Below are 18,896 nucleotides of genomic sequence, written 5' to 3' on the forward strand. Positions count from 1 at the left end.
ATCCCATTACGCAAATTTGGATATGGTAAATTAGCGAGGAGAGTGCTTACGCCATGAATATGTTGACTTTTTTTGTGCTGTGTGCAGAGGGTTTTGCTTGCTGGGGGTTGGGGGTGTCTTTAACTCTAAAAAGTTGTCTTGAATTTTCTCCCCCTCGCAAGATGATGTGTTTTTGCAATTCAAATATTTGCTCATTCTCCTCTCCATTGCAAAGCTCCCTTTGAAGCGGAAGAGTTCTATCAGGACCAATGACAGTGTGAGTGTGCAGCGTGACAGCGCAAGAGGCAGTGCTGGACTATTTCTAACTGCATATTTAAATAGCAAGGAAATCCAAAATCAAAAATGTATGCAAATGACGGCATGTTTTGCATGCTGATATTTTTATGATTCGGGGCTTGCATATTCAGGTGGTGTTCAGTACGTGCCTAGCTTTAGCAACATTAATCAGAATTACTTCATGTCTTCGCCACATCCTTGATCTCCCTCTAAACAAACATTCCTGGGGGTGGAAGGCCTGCAATTTGGCAGATTTACTTTTAATGAAAGCTCTGCTTAATGTTTTTATGGACTGCTTTAAGTGGAAAGACATACTTAAGGCCTTAGGCTTCATAGGGAAGTGTGTAACCCAGAAACTCTCAATACTTCCTTCTTAGAAATGATTTTTCTCTGCTGTACATTATGGAAGACCCTAACTACCTGATCTCATTTACATTCATCACAGCTATATATATTCTTCATGTTATGTGGGGAAGCCTCTCTTTTCACTTAAATGAAGATTTTAGATCATTATATTGAGCATTTGCACTGTGACGCTGTGCGTGGGTGCTGTGGGGATTGTACGTGTTTATGCAATGAGCAACACATCAAGACAAAGCCCTTGAAACGGGCCTCGAGCCTGTCTGCGCTCTTAAAGGTATAGAAAATACAGTATAAAATAATTAATTGAATTGTCATTTGTATGAGCAGCCCTTGCTCTCTGCACCCTATAATTCCAACCTCTTTCTCCCCCTTCCCCTCGCCACATTTTTTCCCTTCTTTTTTTTCTAAACAGCAATTAATCTCATTTTTAGTCCAATTTCCAGCCCCGCTGCTGGAGTCAGAGCGAGTCCCCTGTTTTGTTCCTATTTGGCTTGGTTCCTCTGCATAGTCATTAAGGGCCCAATTAATGTCACCCTTTAGCTGAAGAGTGCTCATTTTTATTGGGGAGCTGACAGTCACCGCCATGAGTGCCGCAGTGTAATATGCATTAATTGCCCCGTAACACTGGTAATTACCAGTTCTTCAAGCCTCTCAGTAAACTGTCATGCCCAGACACGACTGCTTTGAAATAGATTACTCATTAGGGGGACCTGCCCTGTTTTCCAATGGGGGCTCGCTGGGTTGGCATAAAGATGAAAAAAAATCTGGTGCTTGAACAAATAGTTGCCAAGAGCAATTTCCTATTACAACTTCCCGGTGACGGCTTTTCTCTTTCTTTCTTTCTTTTCTTTTTTTCTTCCTCAGATGGCATTCCAGCCGTCACTTGAGGTAAGGATCAGAAGTGGAGTTAGATGTCCATCACAGATAGCAGTCGGTTTGTCTTCGCGTCCCAGTTTGACTCCTTGAATGAAAATGTGCCTCGGGACTCCACCATTCAGCATATTGCCTCGGTTTTAGCTGAAATCCACAGTGTTGAATATATGTTTCTTTTTTTTCCCTTTCCTCGCCTTTGAATGCCCAGACCGTAGTATATAAGTGCTGCATTGAAAGTGTCAGTATTGTTGCTTAACTCGGTTCATTTCAGGCCTCTGCACATAAGATCAAGGCAGTGTTGATGTGAAGTTCTTGTTCAAATATTGATGCTAACTTTGCTCAGGTGTTGTGTTTGCAAACTGTGGAATCTCGGTTTTAAACATTAGCTTGTGCTTCACGGTTCCCGCAACGTGTCCTGCGTACCTGGAGAGAAAGAAATTGATAGTGAATGCAAATAGATGAATTTAAAGAAACAGTTAGAGGACAAAAGGAGAGGATGCATCGTGGGTGCCACCGTTGTTCTGCGATAAGATATTATAAAAGGAGAGACCAAATCAAACACTGTTAGCTATCGCACATCCTCTCCGCAGAAGGTGTTGGCCTGTTTAGTCACGCTAGAAACAATATTTAGATTTCACCACAGCTTTGTAAACGCTCCGAGTGTGCGCTGCATGGGCTCTCCGGTCCCTGTTCTTTCTTTCTTTTTTTCAAAAGCACTTCTGTGTCATTACCCATTTACCATAGCAAGGAAAAGAACAGAATGTGAAGACCAGGGAAAAACCTCTCTCACGCACACACACAGGTAGAAAACACACACTGCCGTGCACACACAGAGCTTCTCAAAGGTGCTGCTTTTGTTTTATCTCCCTTATAGCACCTGCTTCAGGCAATCTGCTCCCACTCGTCTCAAATGAATTTTGTCACGGCCTTTCAGATTCTCAGCCAGCGATGCACTAATGAAAGGAGATAGTACAATTTGAACTGACCAGGTAGCAGCCAGCAGTGCACAGCTGAGAGCAAGGCATGGGGGGGGGGGGACACACCCCTCCTTGAAACAAAAGACAAGTCAACCGTCCGCTGATATACCCATTACCCTTCTCATTAATACCCTGCAGACCTCGGCGCGTGAGCGTGTGCGCCCGTGTGTGCTTGTGCGTGCGTTTATCTGTTTGTGTTGGTCGAGCACTTATCGAATTGTTTATGACAGGCCTAATTGGGCTAATTGAAGACATTAAGATTACCTGTCAGCTGTGTGTATCCAGACTCCCTATCTGTCTGACAACTCCTGACAAGTGAGGGACCCCGTAGCATCCGTCATGATGGAGCATTCCCAGGCCGTAATAGGGACAATAGGGGCCACTCTAATTTGATGTGGACAGCCTTAGCTGTGCGGATCAGCCTCCCTTCGTGTGTGTGTGTGTGTGTGTGTGTGTGTGTGTGTGTGTGTGTGTTTGGTTATGTGTGTGTGTGTTAAGTATAAGTGAGAGTTGGGGGCTTTGTGCATGGCCAGGCTAATGGAGTCCCCCTTGGCAATGTGACAAAGCGATGAGGCAGTGTGAGAGGGAAAAGTGAAAGGGGGCTTCAAGTGTTTAAGGACATGAGAGGGAAGGTGCTCGGGGTGACGGCCTTCGCAGATTGAGTGACACGAGGAGAGCGCAGACATCTGTGTGTCTTGTGTGGTTGTAGACAATCACCCATACTACTTTATTACAACACCACCCAAACTTTTAGACATGGGGAAAAACCCAAATTGACCTGATTGGCCTACTTTGGTATGTTTTGGTATGCCCACAATTCTGCGTATGCCTATTTTCTAATATTCAGCACAGTTGCAGAACACCATTTATAAGAAATATTATACTATGAGGCTCAGGAAATTCCTGGAAAAGTCATGAAATTTAAAAAACAACAGTTTTCTAGGCCTGGAAATGGTTTGGAATTAACAGGTTGATTTGAAAAGTTATGAATATACATTGTTTTGGCCACTGTCTCAGATATGTTCTTAAAATTCCTTAAACATGTCTGAAATACATTAGCTGTATTACTAATTTAAAATGTAGTGTTGGGCTGTGTGACCATTGAAACGTCTCTTATATCACATTATACACATTGACCAGAGCAGCATCGTGTCTTTGCCAAGGCCACGCCCCCTTTTGAGGGAAAGAAACACACTGTCACACTTGATTTGATTTGATTCATTTATAATGAAATAATATAGCATATAGTGTAGAAAAGCCCCAACAAAATAGAGATAAACAATATATCATAAACAGACTCATGATAAGAAACATAAATTAACATTTCATGTCCAAGTAGGAAGAAGCAACATGCTTGTCTAGCCCTACCCCCAATAATCAATCCATCACTAATCAAACTATTACATAAATACACTCCTCACCATTGATCAACCACATATTTACAACACTGCACTCCTTAATACCTGATAACCAATATTACCCCGTGTGTAAAACAAATACAAAAATACGAATTGAGAATACCGACAACAGTATCGCCCTGAGTTTGCTTAACATTCCCTCTAGTCACGTATGTACCTTGTGGAAAGACTGTCTTTGTACCTCTTTCTAAACTAATACCACAAAATCACTTCTCGAGTGGTGCGAAAACAACGTTGTTTCAAATTCAATCTACCTCTTAAGTTGCGCCCCCCGCCTCTGTGTCCAAGAACTTTTTTTGTATGTTGCCCAGTAATACGTTATTTCTTCTTTAAAATTCCCAAGATCCATAAATTTCAGTTCATGTGACTTTAAAAACAGGTTGTTAGTTTGTTCCCGATATCCAACATTGTGTAAAATTCTTATGGCTCTTTTTTACAGTATGGATAATGATTGTAGGATGGCACGACAGAAGAGCAACAGAAAAATGCCGAAAGTCCGTTGCGTAGCCAGTAAACGAAGACTTTCACACTGAGATTTGAAATGATACCTGGTGATTCAGTCAAATATACATATTGAATTGAATCACCAAGTGTCCTGATCCGGACGTCTCAAATATTCGGCCACTGTGTTGGGTCATTGATCCACTTGGTTGGGGGAAGATTGAAGGACCATGATGGCAATCAACCTTAATTTGTAAAGGTTTAACAGACATTTGTGTTGAGGCAAGGTCATGGAATAATTATTAGACATGTCTGTGCGACAGATGTTTGTTTAACAAGAAACAAGTGCATATAAACTTGTCAAAATTATAATCCAAACAGGTTTGGCGTTGGCATATGCAGTTCGTTGGTGGTGGGAATGTTTAGCAAATGAGTAAAGTTAGGAGGTGCTAGCAGTTTATCTGCAAATGCCTGGGAAGGTTGATAATGTATGGCTGTATCGCTATATAGGCCCACCCATTTTAGAGTAAAAGCTATGGAAATAGGGTAAAATATTATGGAAAAGTAATGGAAAAGTTTTGATAAATTATTGGTAAAAAATAGGCTATATTTTTTAATTGAACAGTTTCAATTGAATTGTAGTTTAGTTATTTTTTTCCTTTCCTGATCAGAGGTGCAGATATTCATAGATCACGGTTGCCTCGTCTTAAGCAGAGCCCAGTCCTATCTTCTAAGGCTTAAGGAATGTGCCTCTGCATATCTGTATCAACCCACCCTCCCTCCTTTCCTCCCCACTCTCCTCTCCCGTGTGGGCATTGTGTGGGGCTTTGCAGCGTCGTCGCTATGACAGATCAACGCTGTCAGCCCAGGAGATCCCTCTGTTTGTTTGTTCTCCTCCAAAAGGGGTTAAACTGTCAAGTTGACAACTCACAAGACCTTTAGACTCTAGAGCACTACCGCCTCTCCTCTCCCCCGTCTCTCTCCCTCTCTCCATGGCTCCCTCCTCCCCCCCTCGTCCACCTTCATCCCCAAACGAGTGAAAATCAATACCAGATTGCCTGAGGACCACTGTTTGGTGTGGGCCTGACCCCTAGATGTCCCCCACTCTGCTTCTTTCATTACATGTAGCCCAGTATTTAACTTCCATCCTCATCCCTCGCCTAATTAGTTTCGATAAGCTCAGAGTCTCTCTCTCTCCCTCCCCTCCTTCTCTCTTACACGTGCACTCGCACACAAGAGCCGCAAACACACATGGACATTTGGCTCTCTTGCCCTTTGAAGGGACACTGTGGGCTGGGAGTAATAAAAAGACAAATCCCAACTCGCGCACAGAAGCCCTTAGCGATTCTTGAGCCGGGATTATTTTTTTGTTTGCATAGCAAATTTTTAAGAACTACAATGAAATTAGATTTGCACCCCAGATCATCAGTGAAAACACAGGGGATATCCTGTGTTGTCCAAAACTAATGGTGCTCTGTGGTGGGCCTGTTAGCAAGGCTGCACCCTCACTTCTGTGGTTTTCCACTCGGCCTCATCGTTAGCTCGGGTCTCTGTTGAGTTGTCCACCCACAGACGACCATTGATATTATTCTAGAAGATGCTACTTGGCTCTTTTTAAATTTCCTTTTATTAAACTTGGTAAATAATTGATTAGCAAACACAGAGTTCCAGCGATTTGTCCGCTGGAGGTCTGTGTGTTTTTATGTACCACCCACATGTTCAGGTGCCGCCACAGCGTCGGCTGGCCCGTCGACCACTGACAAGCCCCAACGACATGTCGGCCCCCCTGCTCTGCTCCCCCCCAGGGGCTAAAATTACCCTCAGGAATGTAAACAGACTGCCGAGTAAGCACACGGCTTTCTGTGGCCCTTCGCCCGCGTCCTTCTCTAAACTTGCCCCCCAAACTGGGACGGTTCCATTTTGGACTCGGAGGCCAAGGTCTGTGGCGAGGATACCTTTAACCTGGCTGCGGCTGCTTTGTCACAGCAGTCCTCCTGTTCAAGCAACAGGGCTAATTTCTGCGTTCGGCAACGATAATCATATTACAAATGTTCTTCTGGAACAGCTGAAAAAGAAATATATAGTTTGTACTCTTTCTCCTCATATCTCCTTTCACCTTTTCATTGTAGCAGACAGATGGGCATTCACACCAATTCATTAGGTGTGTGGGGTAGCTGTAAGCGGTGGAGTCTGGGTGAAGAAGTTCACTGGGCCGGGCGCTGACATGTTGATTTAGTGGTGGTAACACGACTGCATTTCCAAAGGTGCTGACTTGGATGAAAGCCAGGCCTCTTTTTCTCCCAGGGAGACATTAGAGGCCTCACTCTAATTTTGGGGCAGGGTTCTACTCATGGATGCAGAGGCCAGGAGACCCTACACAACAAACATTCACACCTGCCTTTACATGCCGGATTTTTTGATTTAGCCCTCGCTCGATTGGCAGCAGAATTTAAGATGTCAGACTTAGAGGTAGAGCCAAAAAATAGTAAGAATGGGAACCCAAGTCCTTTTTAAAATAAAGACCGTAGGGAGTGACATAAAGAACATACAAAGTGCACTGGTCACTTTTTAAAATGCTGCTTAAAACATGTTTTCATATTTTTTAAATCCCAAAATAATGTATGTTTTAAGTAGAGTGCTGACTTTCTTTTTGTGGCGCTGTTGCATCGCGTGTGTGTGGTTATTTATATGTTTGTTTCAATAGTATAACAAGATGTCTAAGACAAACAGCCAAGCATCAGACACACATCCTATGACCTCACATATAAACATGATATCATCCATATATATACACACATAACACCGTTTCCTCCGCTGGACGCACCAGGTTTGCAGGCGCCCGGTCAGGCTGACGCTGCCCTCGCAAGGGCAGATAGGGTTACAGTACAAACTGTTGTTGATTAAGGCCGTGCCTGTAGTGGGGGATCATCCTAAATTGAAAACACATTAGCCGCAAGGGTTAAGGGCAGGATTAGGACCGGGGCTGCGTGGGGGCGAGGAGCAGCGGCAGACGCAAAATGGCCGTCCCTCTGCCTGCCTTTGACTGCGTTTCCCCCAGAGACAGGTGGCAATTATCGGCCAGGGCTGCTGGGAGTTCACAATAACAGGTTAAAGGAGCATGTATCCCCCTGACGCTGTGGTCCTCTCTGTCTGCACAGGCTCTCAGCCCCTCAGCCTGCTCGCCTGCCACCGCGGGGAGCTTCCTGTCTCCAAGCAGAACTTACAGACATGGGGACTCATCAAAGGCCAGAGGGAGTCTCTGGACAGATCTCCAAATTAGCGCTGCGGCCAGTGTTTGGCTTTGGAGACTAATAAGCCTCAACTGAAAACAGTCAAATCCTCGGAGACGTTTTTTTCTTGTTATCTTTACCTCCTGTATCAGATATAATGAAGGTCATCTCCATCCTGCGCAGCCTGCATTTTAAACGTATTTACACGCATCTACTCACGGACAGAGATTATTGCCTACTCATGAGTTCAGTACAGTACTTGCGTAAGAGACACCATTTGAAGCCGCTGCAATAATAGGATTTAATAATATCAGCATCAAGTGTTAATGAATACCCACTCAGTGTGTCATAACGGGAGAGATCAAGCCATTTTCATGATGTAGAGGGTCATTATAGAGGATGGGGAGTCGATATCTGAGAAAAGATCAGGTGAGCTCTGACCGACTGAATGTTAACCCTTACACAGCCGGGGAATAACACAGAGAGAGCGTTCTTTTTATTACATTTATATTATACAGGCTGAATTTAAACGTGATACTGTTTGTAAAAGAGCAACGATGCACAGAGAGTTTTTCCCCAGATGTATAAGTTGTTCCATAACTCCAGCCGAGGTTTAATATGGACTGTTCTGGTGTCATCACAGAGCTGTCGTCGGTAGGGTTGTTTTGTCGTGTGCAGTGTCCTCAGTGCTGTTTGGACCGACTTCTGAACATTAAACAGACAAAGCCAGAGCCAGACCACACCTTGTTTGGTTTCGCTCCACATCCAAAGCAGACCAGAGTGTGTCAAAGCGCGTTGGACCGTGACGCCGTAGATCTTAGAGGGGACCAGCGCACATTACACACACAACGCACACTTGTCCCTCAGATATGTGTTGCTAATGTGGTCGGCGACATGCTCAGTTAAGGGACTTAACGAGTTCCAAACACTGATTAAGGCTCCTCCCTTTGGCTGGAGGATGTTTGGGAAGCATGATATTGTACAAACGGATCCTAACCAGGACCAAATGGCGTCGTGAGGCGGTGCGCTCTCCACGTCCTGCCATTGTGCTGTCAAAATAGAAATAAGGTTGATGCTTATTAGCTCGTGTGCTCATTTACACAATCACGTGTTAGCTAGGTTATCAATCAGCTGATTGATACAGAGGCTGTCAGGTTGCGTGTGTGTCTGTGTGTGTGTGTAAGGTGATAAGATTTAGGTTAATGTGAGAAGGTGGCTGAGGTGATAGGAGGTCGTGAGAGAGACTGAGGTCAGAGAAAGTGATAATTCGTTAGTGGGAGATAAAGACTGCAGGTTCCCATAACACAGCAGTGTTGGGGGAGCTTAACGGCGTTAGGAGTTAATTATAGCGTTATCTCATGAAATGATAAGTTAGATAACTTTACTGCAAAGCTTAAGATTAATTAGTATTAATAAAATGCTTATTATGGTTTGTCTTATCCACAAATTTGTGTATTTTGATAAGAGCACCACAAAGTTAACAGCCATCACAGCTGTGTATGTTATAAATTATGTGTATCCTGCCTCAGAGCACATTAAACAAATGTCCTAATGCTGTAAGTGGACACATCCTAAACACCTCTGTAACGAAAATAATCTGTAGAGTTGGGCAATACATTGTTAAAAAAAATTTTACATACTTTTTTTTTTTTTTTTTTTTTTTTTTAAATTTAAGGATACACAGATATACTGGCCGCACATCGGTATTGGCCAATATTCACCTTGCTGACTGGCATTGACCTATTGGCAAATAAGACGGCATTTACCAATGACAGTGGCCGATGGTTTTCATTGTGTCACGTCAATTTTGCATGAGCTAAAAAAAAGCCTGCATTTGGGAGCATGCATTTGGGACGAAAGGATGCTATAACTCCTGCCTATTTTCTCTGCTACGGGAGAACAGGAGAAAAGCTAGCTAACAATAGCTGTTAGCAGCCAGCGACTTGAACCAACTGCTGATGAGGTTGCATTAAGCTACATTATGTTGCATTCAAGCTCATGCTGGTAAAATTGAGTATTAGGTGAAGCTAAATTATAACTTTATCATGATGCGTTCTAATGTTATCTTGTAAAATGTAGTTTTTTCGGCAAGAAAGTTGAATAAATACAGGTGTTAAAAGGACAAATTTGTTGATGTCTTCACAGCAATGTGAAACAGATATTCGAGAGGGAATTATGATATATTAAGTACAAAGACTTTTGGAGCAGTTATTTCTTTAAAAAAAAAATGTTTTCCAGATGAAAGGTTATTTTAAAGTTGTTTTAGAAATGTGTATGATTGAATTTATGCTCATTCACAGGTAGTGTAATGAAGGGTTGAATGACATTAAAACAACTCAGTTATTTTTTTATAATTTTATAAAAGATTTTTTTGTTTCCCTGCACAAAAATGTTTGGAAATAAAAATCCATTCATGTTGCCTATTAGCCAAATTGTTATTTGTTATTTTTTTTTTGTTTGTTTGTTTGTTTTGTACATTAAAAATGATCCAAAGAACTAATGTAAACAGTTAGTCTTCCACCTCTAGTCCAGGGGAAGCTTGCCTAGCTCTGACTCTGCTATGTCAGCACTGGATTAAAACCGTGTTAAATATACATTACTTTTTCTTTTCTTTTTTTTTTTAAGATATTTTTTTGGGCATTTTTTTCCTTTAATGGACAGGACAGTTAAGTGTGAAAGGGGGAGAGAGAGAGAGGGAGAGACACATGCAGCAAAGGGCCACGGGCTGGACTTCGAACTCTGGGCCGCTGCGGCAAAAGCCTTGTACATGGGGCGCTTGCTCTACCACTAAGCCACTGACGCCCCTTCTTCTTTTTTTTTTTAAGGCTGTATGTTGGTGATAGGTTAATTGGTGACTCTAAATTGTCCATAGGTGTGAATGTAAGTGTGAATGGTTGTTTGTCTCTATGTGTCAGCCCTGTGATAGTCTGGTGATCTGTCCAGGGTGTACCCCGCCTCTCACCTAATGTCAGCTGGGATAGGCTAAGCGGTTACAGAAAAGAATTCATTTATTTGACTGTTGTAAGTGAAATTGACATTCCTATTTAGTCATAAAATCCAAATTATTGTTATTATTGTCATTCTTTTTAATTCTCAATGTATAATGACTTTAAGTGTCTTCTGATCCCTGATGTTTAATATGGCATGGCTTCCACCTCCTCATGCAAATACTAGAGGCAGTGTCGTCTTGAAGCAAAGTGTATCACAATGTTCCTGAGTTAAGGTACCGCTGACTGATTTTGTTGTGGGTCGCAGAGCCGAGGGCATGCCTTGCCTCAGAGGTTACAGCGGTTGCTATGGTTACCAGATAAAGCACTGGGATCCACTGCTCTGTGTTCTGGTGTCGGTATCTCAAGTCAGTGAGCGTAAATTATCTCCTTCTGCAACACACAACACAGTGAGTCGACCTGACCTCCCACACCCTTCATACTCACACATTACGCCTCCACGCCTCTATGTTAAACCTAACACTACACTACACAAACATACATACACGAAAAAACCCTCTCTCTGCCTCCAACAGCGATAAAGACAAGCCACATCCACGCCACGTTCCATTTCCATACCCCATCTACAGAAAACATAAAAATGTCGGGGAGAATTACACCTGGCGGAAGATGTTTTATTTTTTATTGCCCTCTATTCCACCTTAATTACGATGCTTGTGTAGGCTTGGGCGACTCATTTAACATACGATTGTGCGTTATGGCTGCCTTGTATTTGTGTGTTACATACCTGAGCAGAATTGAACTTTTCCCTCGCCCACAAAAAAAATGAAGGGGAGAGAAAAGGTGAGCTATTCTTAGCCCTAGTCGTGTTAATAACTTGTCTGTGGGAGGTTAACTCTTCCATTCAACTCCTGTTATTTATGGGCAGGAGGATGTATAGTTTGTAGCAGGGGATTATTTACCTCCCTGTTCGTGGATGCCCCTGCGGGCAGAGCCAGCCTTTAAATATCCTATTTGTGTGCACAGAAGCTTGTGTTATCAGGGCGTCTTCATCATAAGGCTGGCTGACTTGCTACAAACAGCTACTGCGAGGCCATTAAAATGCACACGCTGGATGTACAGTGATCAGCTGCGGGGCCGTATCACCTGGCATGCAGGCCCATGGGTCACTGCCCCCCTCTAAAACGCCACACGTGCAAACACATCACGCACCCATTATCTGACCCTGTAAATAACCCTCTATAGGCAGCTGCCTATAGCATGGTCTGACCATGAAAGAGCACACCATTTGTCACTAATACACACATTTTATCTCTGTCTTTTTGCTATGTACATAGTCCCTCTGTCTCCAACACAGAGACTTTTATTCCTCCGTACCTCTCCCCCTAATCACTCTCAATGCTTTCTGTCTCAAAAGAAGTTGAGCAGGTTCCATACCTGCATTTCAGAGAGCAGAGAAAAGACTGACTAAAGCTAATGTTTGGCAGTGCTTCAGTGGGCCTACCTTGTGACCTGATGTATGGATGCCGAAAACAAAGAGGTCTTTGTGGGGGAAACCTCAGAGACGCAGAGTTCATGCTCAGGTAGAGGCTTACGCTGTCTGAATCATTGCTGGGGCGTTTGTTTGAAATGGGTCCGCGTGGTATGTAAAATGGAGTGACGGTGTTTTAGAGTCGAGCGTAAATTCATCTTGATTTTATTGATAATTCGTCATGTCGCGTAATGTGTTTTGGCAGACGTGCTCGGCCCCCGGTTTTTAGTAAAGCCTTTTCTCACCGAATGTGGCAGATCAAATTAGCCTTGATCTGTTTGTTCGGTAGAAAAGTTTTTTTTGGGAGTGGGGTGGAGGTGCGGAGCTGTCTGACCTCCAGCAACCTCAGACTTCCCCCGAAAATGAGAAGGGCATAAATAAAATCAAGAAAGCAAGTTTGCACATTCTTTGAAGGGCATGGTTTGTGTTTTACTGTATTTTTATTAGATTTGCAGTTCGTATGTTTACGGCTGCTCCGTGTATGTATGAATCGTGCATGTAAGATGCAGAGATTTAATTCAGCGCTCCAGCTCTGTGTGAGGCTTGGCTGCACGACTCCCTCTGTGCGTGTGTGTGTGTGTGTGCAGGCAGACACTAATAACACTCCCTCTCCTCCATTCGAGGGTTTTTTTTGTTCCTGAGTGCCTTGCTCTCATTAAGCTGCTGTAGTAAGCTGCTTGGCACCTGCTTTAAATGCGACCACCACCCGCTCATTAACACTAACGAAAGCGTGGCTGGCAGCCGCAATCCACGCCCAGGCTCGTCAAGTGGCCCCCTCGCCGAAATTAGCTACGTTTCACAAACAATTTCACCAACTCGTTACACAGTTAGGTGTTTATTGGAAGATGGCTGACTTAGAGGTGGTGTGTGTAATAAGCACAAGCCAGGTTAAGATGAGCCGGCCCACATAATAAACCATAATTTGCCTACAAATTTCAAACTAAACTTCCCGTCACTTCCTCACACACTTCAAAAGGGACAGTAAAGTATATGGCATCATATTTATAATTGCTCTTCGCAGTGTCTGGTGGCTGCTTGGAACTTTTCCTTCTCATCCCGTAGCCACTCGGCTCAGTCTTGGCCCCCTGACCGCTCCCTTCCCCCCTCAGTGTTATTGTTTGTATTCCCAGTCTCAGGTTTTTACCTCAAGCTCCCCGTAGTATTGACTTGTATTCATTCTGAGTAGGATTCAAAGTCCATTTATTTTCTTTACGGTATGGAAAGGCCTTGGTGACATGGCTCCCCCGTGTTTATAATTTTGCTTGTTTCAATTTGTGCTCGGCCTCCCCTGACAGACCCGGGACATGATGTATCGTACACCGCTGCCTTATCTGTTGATGTACAGTTTTAACCTTTCCAGAAGGTTGCCTCTCTCCACTCGGCACAGACCGGTCTCCCTCTTTCTCCCCTTTTCAGCCTAACCTCCCCATCCAGAGCACAGGAAATACATACAACACAGCGGCGGAATAAAAAGAAGAGCATAACCCCTTTTCCAAAGTCATCTAATGTAAATGTTTAGGTTTTGTTTCCATAACATTTCCATATTAAGAGTTGGCGGCCATGTGCTGCGGCGGACCGTGGAAACGATGAGAGTTTTGGGGGCTTGAGCTCGGCGCAGCGCTGAGAGGCTGAGCTATGTGTGTGACATTGTGGTGAACTTTCAGTGTGCATCTGTGGGCTTTCTCCAGGGCTGTTAGCTTTGGCCTGTTTGCTCATAGATACAGCACCGTAAATCACACACTGTAAAATGTAGAATCCGGGGATGGGGTGCAGAAGCATGTACTGCTGCGAGGGCCTCTTGGAGGGAGGGGTGTGTGTGCGTGTATAGTCACATATTTTTTTCGTGCATGTGTCTGTCTCCGTTGGGGTACTGTATGTAGAACATGCACTGCCTCAAGGCTCAGTCAACAGTACACATACATAGTTGGCAATGTCACGACGACTGATTCTTTGACTTGCGTTGATAATTTATGTGGCTAGTTGAAGTTGTACGGGTCAAACACCTACCTATTCATAATACACTCATAAATTATAATCATACAAAAGACTAAAGAGCCTCGTAATTATTATTAAAATAACACCATAGGGTGTTTGAGTCAGTATTTTAATATGAAATGATTGATCACAGGTTCAAGGTTTTATGCACTTTACCTTGGAGCTGAACTTCTGCTGCTCTCCGTGGCCCTTTGGCTAGCTTCCTGTCTGGGTCTCCAGAGGCCCCACAACATTGTTAACTGTCTGAGGATAGAGTGTCTGGGACCGGAGCACTGTCAGCCCCCTGAATCTGGTCTTGCATGTGGGGGCCGAGGTGCTCTCCGTTCAGAGTTCAACTGTGACATGTCTTTATGCATGGCAGCTAATGTTCAAAGAATAGGCATGATCTATATGAGGCAGAGAGGGGCCGGCGGTGGCTCTTTGGGGCATAATAAATAGCTTGAAAGATGATTTATTGCGTTTTGTGAGGAGAAGTAGTGAAATAACGTCGCACATTCCCCGCGAAGAGCTCCTCCGGTTTAATTGTTTCTGCACCTTTCAGCAGACCTTCAGGTGTACAGTAGCTACAGCGCCTATACGGCACAATAGCAGTAAAATGTCGAGAAGGAGAGAACAAAAGATATAAGGAAGAAAAAAAAATCTCACATTTAAATAGTCTGAACTTCTCAGCCGCTCTGCAAGTCATTATTTATAGCTTTTAAGAACTGCGGCGCTCGCCAACTGAGGCAAAGTTGCCTTGGCTTTCAAAGTGAATGAAACAGCTGGACACTGTTGGATTGGCTAACGTTAGCCGCCAGATGCAGTGTGTTTAAGTCTCAGACTTTGTGATGAACTCTGTGTGCTCTGCTGTGTGCCAAAGGCTTCCGATGACAGGATCCGGCGGCCTTGGTGCGCGGAGCTTTGTTATTTCTCAGATTATTGTTATTTCACTGCCATTGTAATGTGATCAAGTGTGTATCACCCTGTCAGAGAGATCTTAATCTTCCTGGCGGCTTTTTCTTTTGATTCAGCGCAAGTTTCCTGGATGGTGATCAAAGGAAAAAATACCTAAGCGACCTCATCTCTCATATATCAATCTCGCTTGTGTCCCATCTTTTCTATCTCTTCACTTGTTATTCCTGCCTTTTATTGTTTTTGCCTTCCAAATCCAAAGTCAACAGCCGTGAGCATTTTTGCAGATATGAATTTAAAAGTAACTCATTCACAGCCACTTCAGAACTCTCTCAGACATGACAGCGATGATGTACTAACAAAAGACGGGCTTTGTTTCTTTTGTTTTGCGCCGCAGGTTTGGTCCGGGCCTTGTGATCTACTGGTACGGTTTCATAGGAGAGCTGGACTGCCAGAGAGACAGAGGTATCCTGCTCAAAGACTGCTTCCCCACAGACATTGTCACCCTGTGCCACGCTGCCCAGCAGGACCGACCACCTCAAGAGCCAGAATAAAGACAAAAGAGTGAGAAAACAAAAAAAACTTGAGATGGAAGGAAGGAGAGAGGAAGACAAGGAGGCGGGAAGTGTAGGAACAGGGCTGGATACTTAGATCCGGAAGCAATTTGGCTTTCCTGCAGTGTGAGACGACTGGCAAAAAAAAAAATCTGCCCTGAACTCCACCTGACCCTCTGTCTCTGTCTGTCTCTCCCTTCCTCTCTTTCACTGCCCCAAAGCTACCACATGTAAATACACACCAGCGTTCTGTATATCTGACAGCACAGGGTCAGAGTCATACCTGTGTGCGAAAACACCGTCTTGGAGGCTTTCCTGGTCGCGGTCAGCCCCTGGCCCCTGGATGGCCTCTCACAACGGACAGCCAGGGTGAGAGCTGGGGCCGAAGCAGGACATAAGGCCCTTCCTTATCACACCCAAAGCCCTGGCCTTTGTCACTCCTTCCTCCTCCACTCCATAGGCAGATAAGAGAGGTGCGGTCCGGGGGCTGGGTGGACGCCTGTCTCTCACCTGCGTCACTCGGTGCCCTCTCAGTCACTCTCCAGGGGGGTAAACAGGATTGTTTCTGATTTAAGATGGCCTCGCTGTGACCTCTTCTACTTTATAAAATCTATGGAGCATTTCTTTTCTTTTTTCTTCTTTTTTTGGCACAGAGGGTTGAAGCAAGGGTTCACACTGCAACTAAATGTCATCACAGAATTATTAACCACATTTTAGTGTCAATTATCTTAATTACTGTAATTATTTAACCATAAATCTTCACATTTTGGGTGCAGTCTCTAACACAGCTACCACTAATGTCAAATGCCAACGATTTTGATGATATGACACAACAGGTGTTTCTGTTTTTCTCCTCAGGTGGCTTGCATGGTGTAACATAGGTATGGTTAAAGGTCCAGTGTGCAGGATTTAGTGGCATCTTTTTTTTAAAAAAATATAATTCAGATTTTGATTGTGTTTGGTTAGGGTGCTACATGACGGTTCTAGATGTCAAATGAGACATTCAATCTTGACTAACAAAAATAATACAAACAGGATAATAGAGATCCGTACAAGAGGGGGTACAGCACCAGTCTCAATCCACCAAAAAACAGTCAAAAGAATATAATTAAATTGGAATAAATAAACAAATTAAAATTGACAGTGAAAATAATATACATTTATATGTTAAAAAAAAAAGGAATAAATACAAAAAGTCGGCAGGGCAAAACAAAAATCACTACCTGACAAAATCACACTTCCAGGCCCCCGGACCATACAAAATAATTCCAGAAATCCCCCCTGATTGGTCCTTGAGCATGATTAGTCATTCTAGTCAACGTAGATTCATAAGAGACAGTTTTTATTATCATGAAGGTGACCCATTCATTTAGTGGCATCTTCATGATTATATTCATAATCATTAGTTTATCACCGGCAAATGAGAAACATGTTTTTGTTACCTCAGATCGAGCCGTTTATATCCACATACAGAGCAGGCCCTCCTCCACAAAGTGGATTGTGTTATTCTACAGTAGCCCAGAATGGACAAACTGGCTCCGGATAGGGCCATTCACGTTTTTACTTTGACCACCATGTTTCCCCTGCACGCTTGGCACACTGGAGAAGTTTCAGTTCTGCAACCTCACAGCTAGATGGCACTAAGTCCTGCACACTGGACCTTTAAATTTTTTTTTTTATTTTTTTTTTGGACATTTTTAATCTGATTAGTTCATAGACTCTACAAAACATTGAGGTGGCTGGAGGCTATCACAAATTCTGGGCCAGCAGTCCAAAACCCAAAGAAATTTAATTTACAGTGATAAAACAGAGAAAAGGATTAAAATCATGAAGTGAGAAGCTTGTTTGGCATTTTCGGCTTCACAAATTAAAATGATTAATGATCATCTAAATTAGTGGCGATTAACTTTCTTAAGCAACACGCCATCTCAGCACTGGTCATAGTTCTCCAGGTTATTTACAAGCCTAAAGTCTGTATTGAATATCTTCCATATAAGCTGCGTTATCTCACATTTGCTAACATCAGCTAGCAAGCCAAGTAGCCTGATGTTACAGTGTTCTCCACTGAAGGGAGACAGTGTCTGTTGAAGCAGATAGTCGAGGTCACAGTGTAATAAACTGCAAATTAATTGGGTCTATATGTCAGCTGCCATGAAAGCGCACTGTAGAGTTGTAAAGAATTCAGTCCACATTTTACGTTGTGATAAGAAGAAAGTGCCATTTTGTATGTTTATTATTAATAAATAAGTTTTGATACATGATTTTAAATTTGTTCTTGTCATGATTATTGGCAGCATAAACTTTACGTATTTGTTAAATACTTAAAGCTACGTGAGTGCTTACAGGTAGGTACAGTAGAAACACCTGATTTCTGTGTAAAGGTGTGTGTGACTATCCAGCAGTTGTCTGTTGCACCTTTTTACAGCCTCAGTACCTTTTATGAGCAGATACCGATGGAAGAAACACAGCCGGGCTCAGGGAACCAGAAGTGAACATAAAGTTGAGTGATGCTTTTAGAGGCAGATATGCACTGCCTATAGGGGGTCCCTGTCCTGTCCTCTTCTTTATGGCACACAAAACGATAAGAGGGAAGAAAGTGAAAGGGTGAAGAACCTACCGTCACCTCAGACAATGCATCTTATAATAAGACATATGTGTTGTGCCCCGAACTGTTGCAGTATTGAACCTGAGTAAACAAGTTAATTTGTTTCCTAAAATCAGCACGAAACTTTCTCCTCGTCCTCACTACAGTGGAGTCGTTCCCAACCTGAGCCACTCCAGTTCTGTTACCGAGGAGAACTTCCCCATGTAGAATAAAAATAAGCGTTTCTATGTTTGTTCTGCACAGTCATGCGCCGCGCTCGCAGTTAGAGAGATATGGTATGCGGGGGTTAAATACCACTAAAGTGTTGCTTGATTTGTTACCCTTAAACCTCTAACCCTCAGCCGGCTCCCATCTAGGCCTTGATCCCTCCATGAGGAGGCCAGTGGGTCACTGCGGGGTCGCCAGGCGGCCATGGCTTCCTCTGTCAGGCCCCCCCCCCTCGCTCCATGTGGTACAAAACAACTGTCCCCATGTGTCCAGTTAAACTCAGCCCTATTGCCTGGCCATGGAATGCTTAGACATCAGTTTATGACTCCTGTTGGACACAAAAACAGAGCTATTTTACTCGGGGAGGGAAAATTCTCTATTGAGTAAGAACAGAAAAAAATGGAAAACAGCAGAATCAGTTCCTCTCAAGTTTCAAGCCTTCCTGCCATTGTTTTCCAAGATGGCTGTCGCACAAAAGAGGAGCCAGGGTCAACTCCTATAAATTAGGTTCTGCACACAATGCAAACTAAATACAGCTTTTTTTAAATCAACTTCAAAGGCGGCGGCCGACAACAGCGTCAGCTGAC

At 43.5% G+C, this 18,896-nt stretch overlaps 1 protein-coding gene across 1 annotated transcript in view; it reads left to right on the forward strand.

The window, feature by feature from the left end:
* Positions 1 to 17,758, forward strand: part of cdin1 (CDAN1 interacting nuclease 1) — a 65,417-nt gene extending 47,659 nt beyond the window's left edge. The window contains exon 13 of the mRNA XM_049596778.1: positions 15,341 to 17,758. Within this exon, the coding sequence (XP_049452735.1) occupies positions 15,341 to 15,497 (157 nt within the window). The 3' untranslated portion in view covers positions 15,498 to 17,758. The remainder of the gene's footprint in view (positions 1 to 15,340) is intronic.
* Positions 17,759 to 18,896: the final 1,138 nt, after the last annotated feature.

Source organism: Epinephelus fuscoguttatus, linkage group LG14 (assembly GCF_011397635.1).
Source record: "Epinephelus fuscoguttatus linkage group LG14, E.fuscoguttatus.final_Chr_v1".
Classification (NCBI taxonomy): Eukaryota; Metazoa; Chordata; class Actinopteri; order Perciformes; family Serranidae; genus Epinephelus; species Epinephelus fuscoguttatus.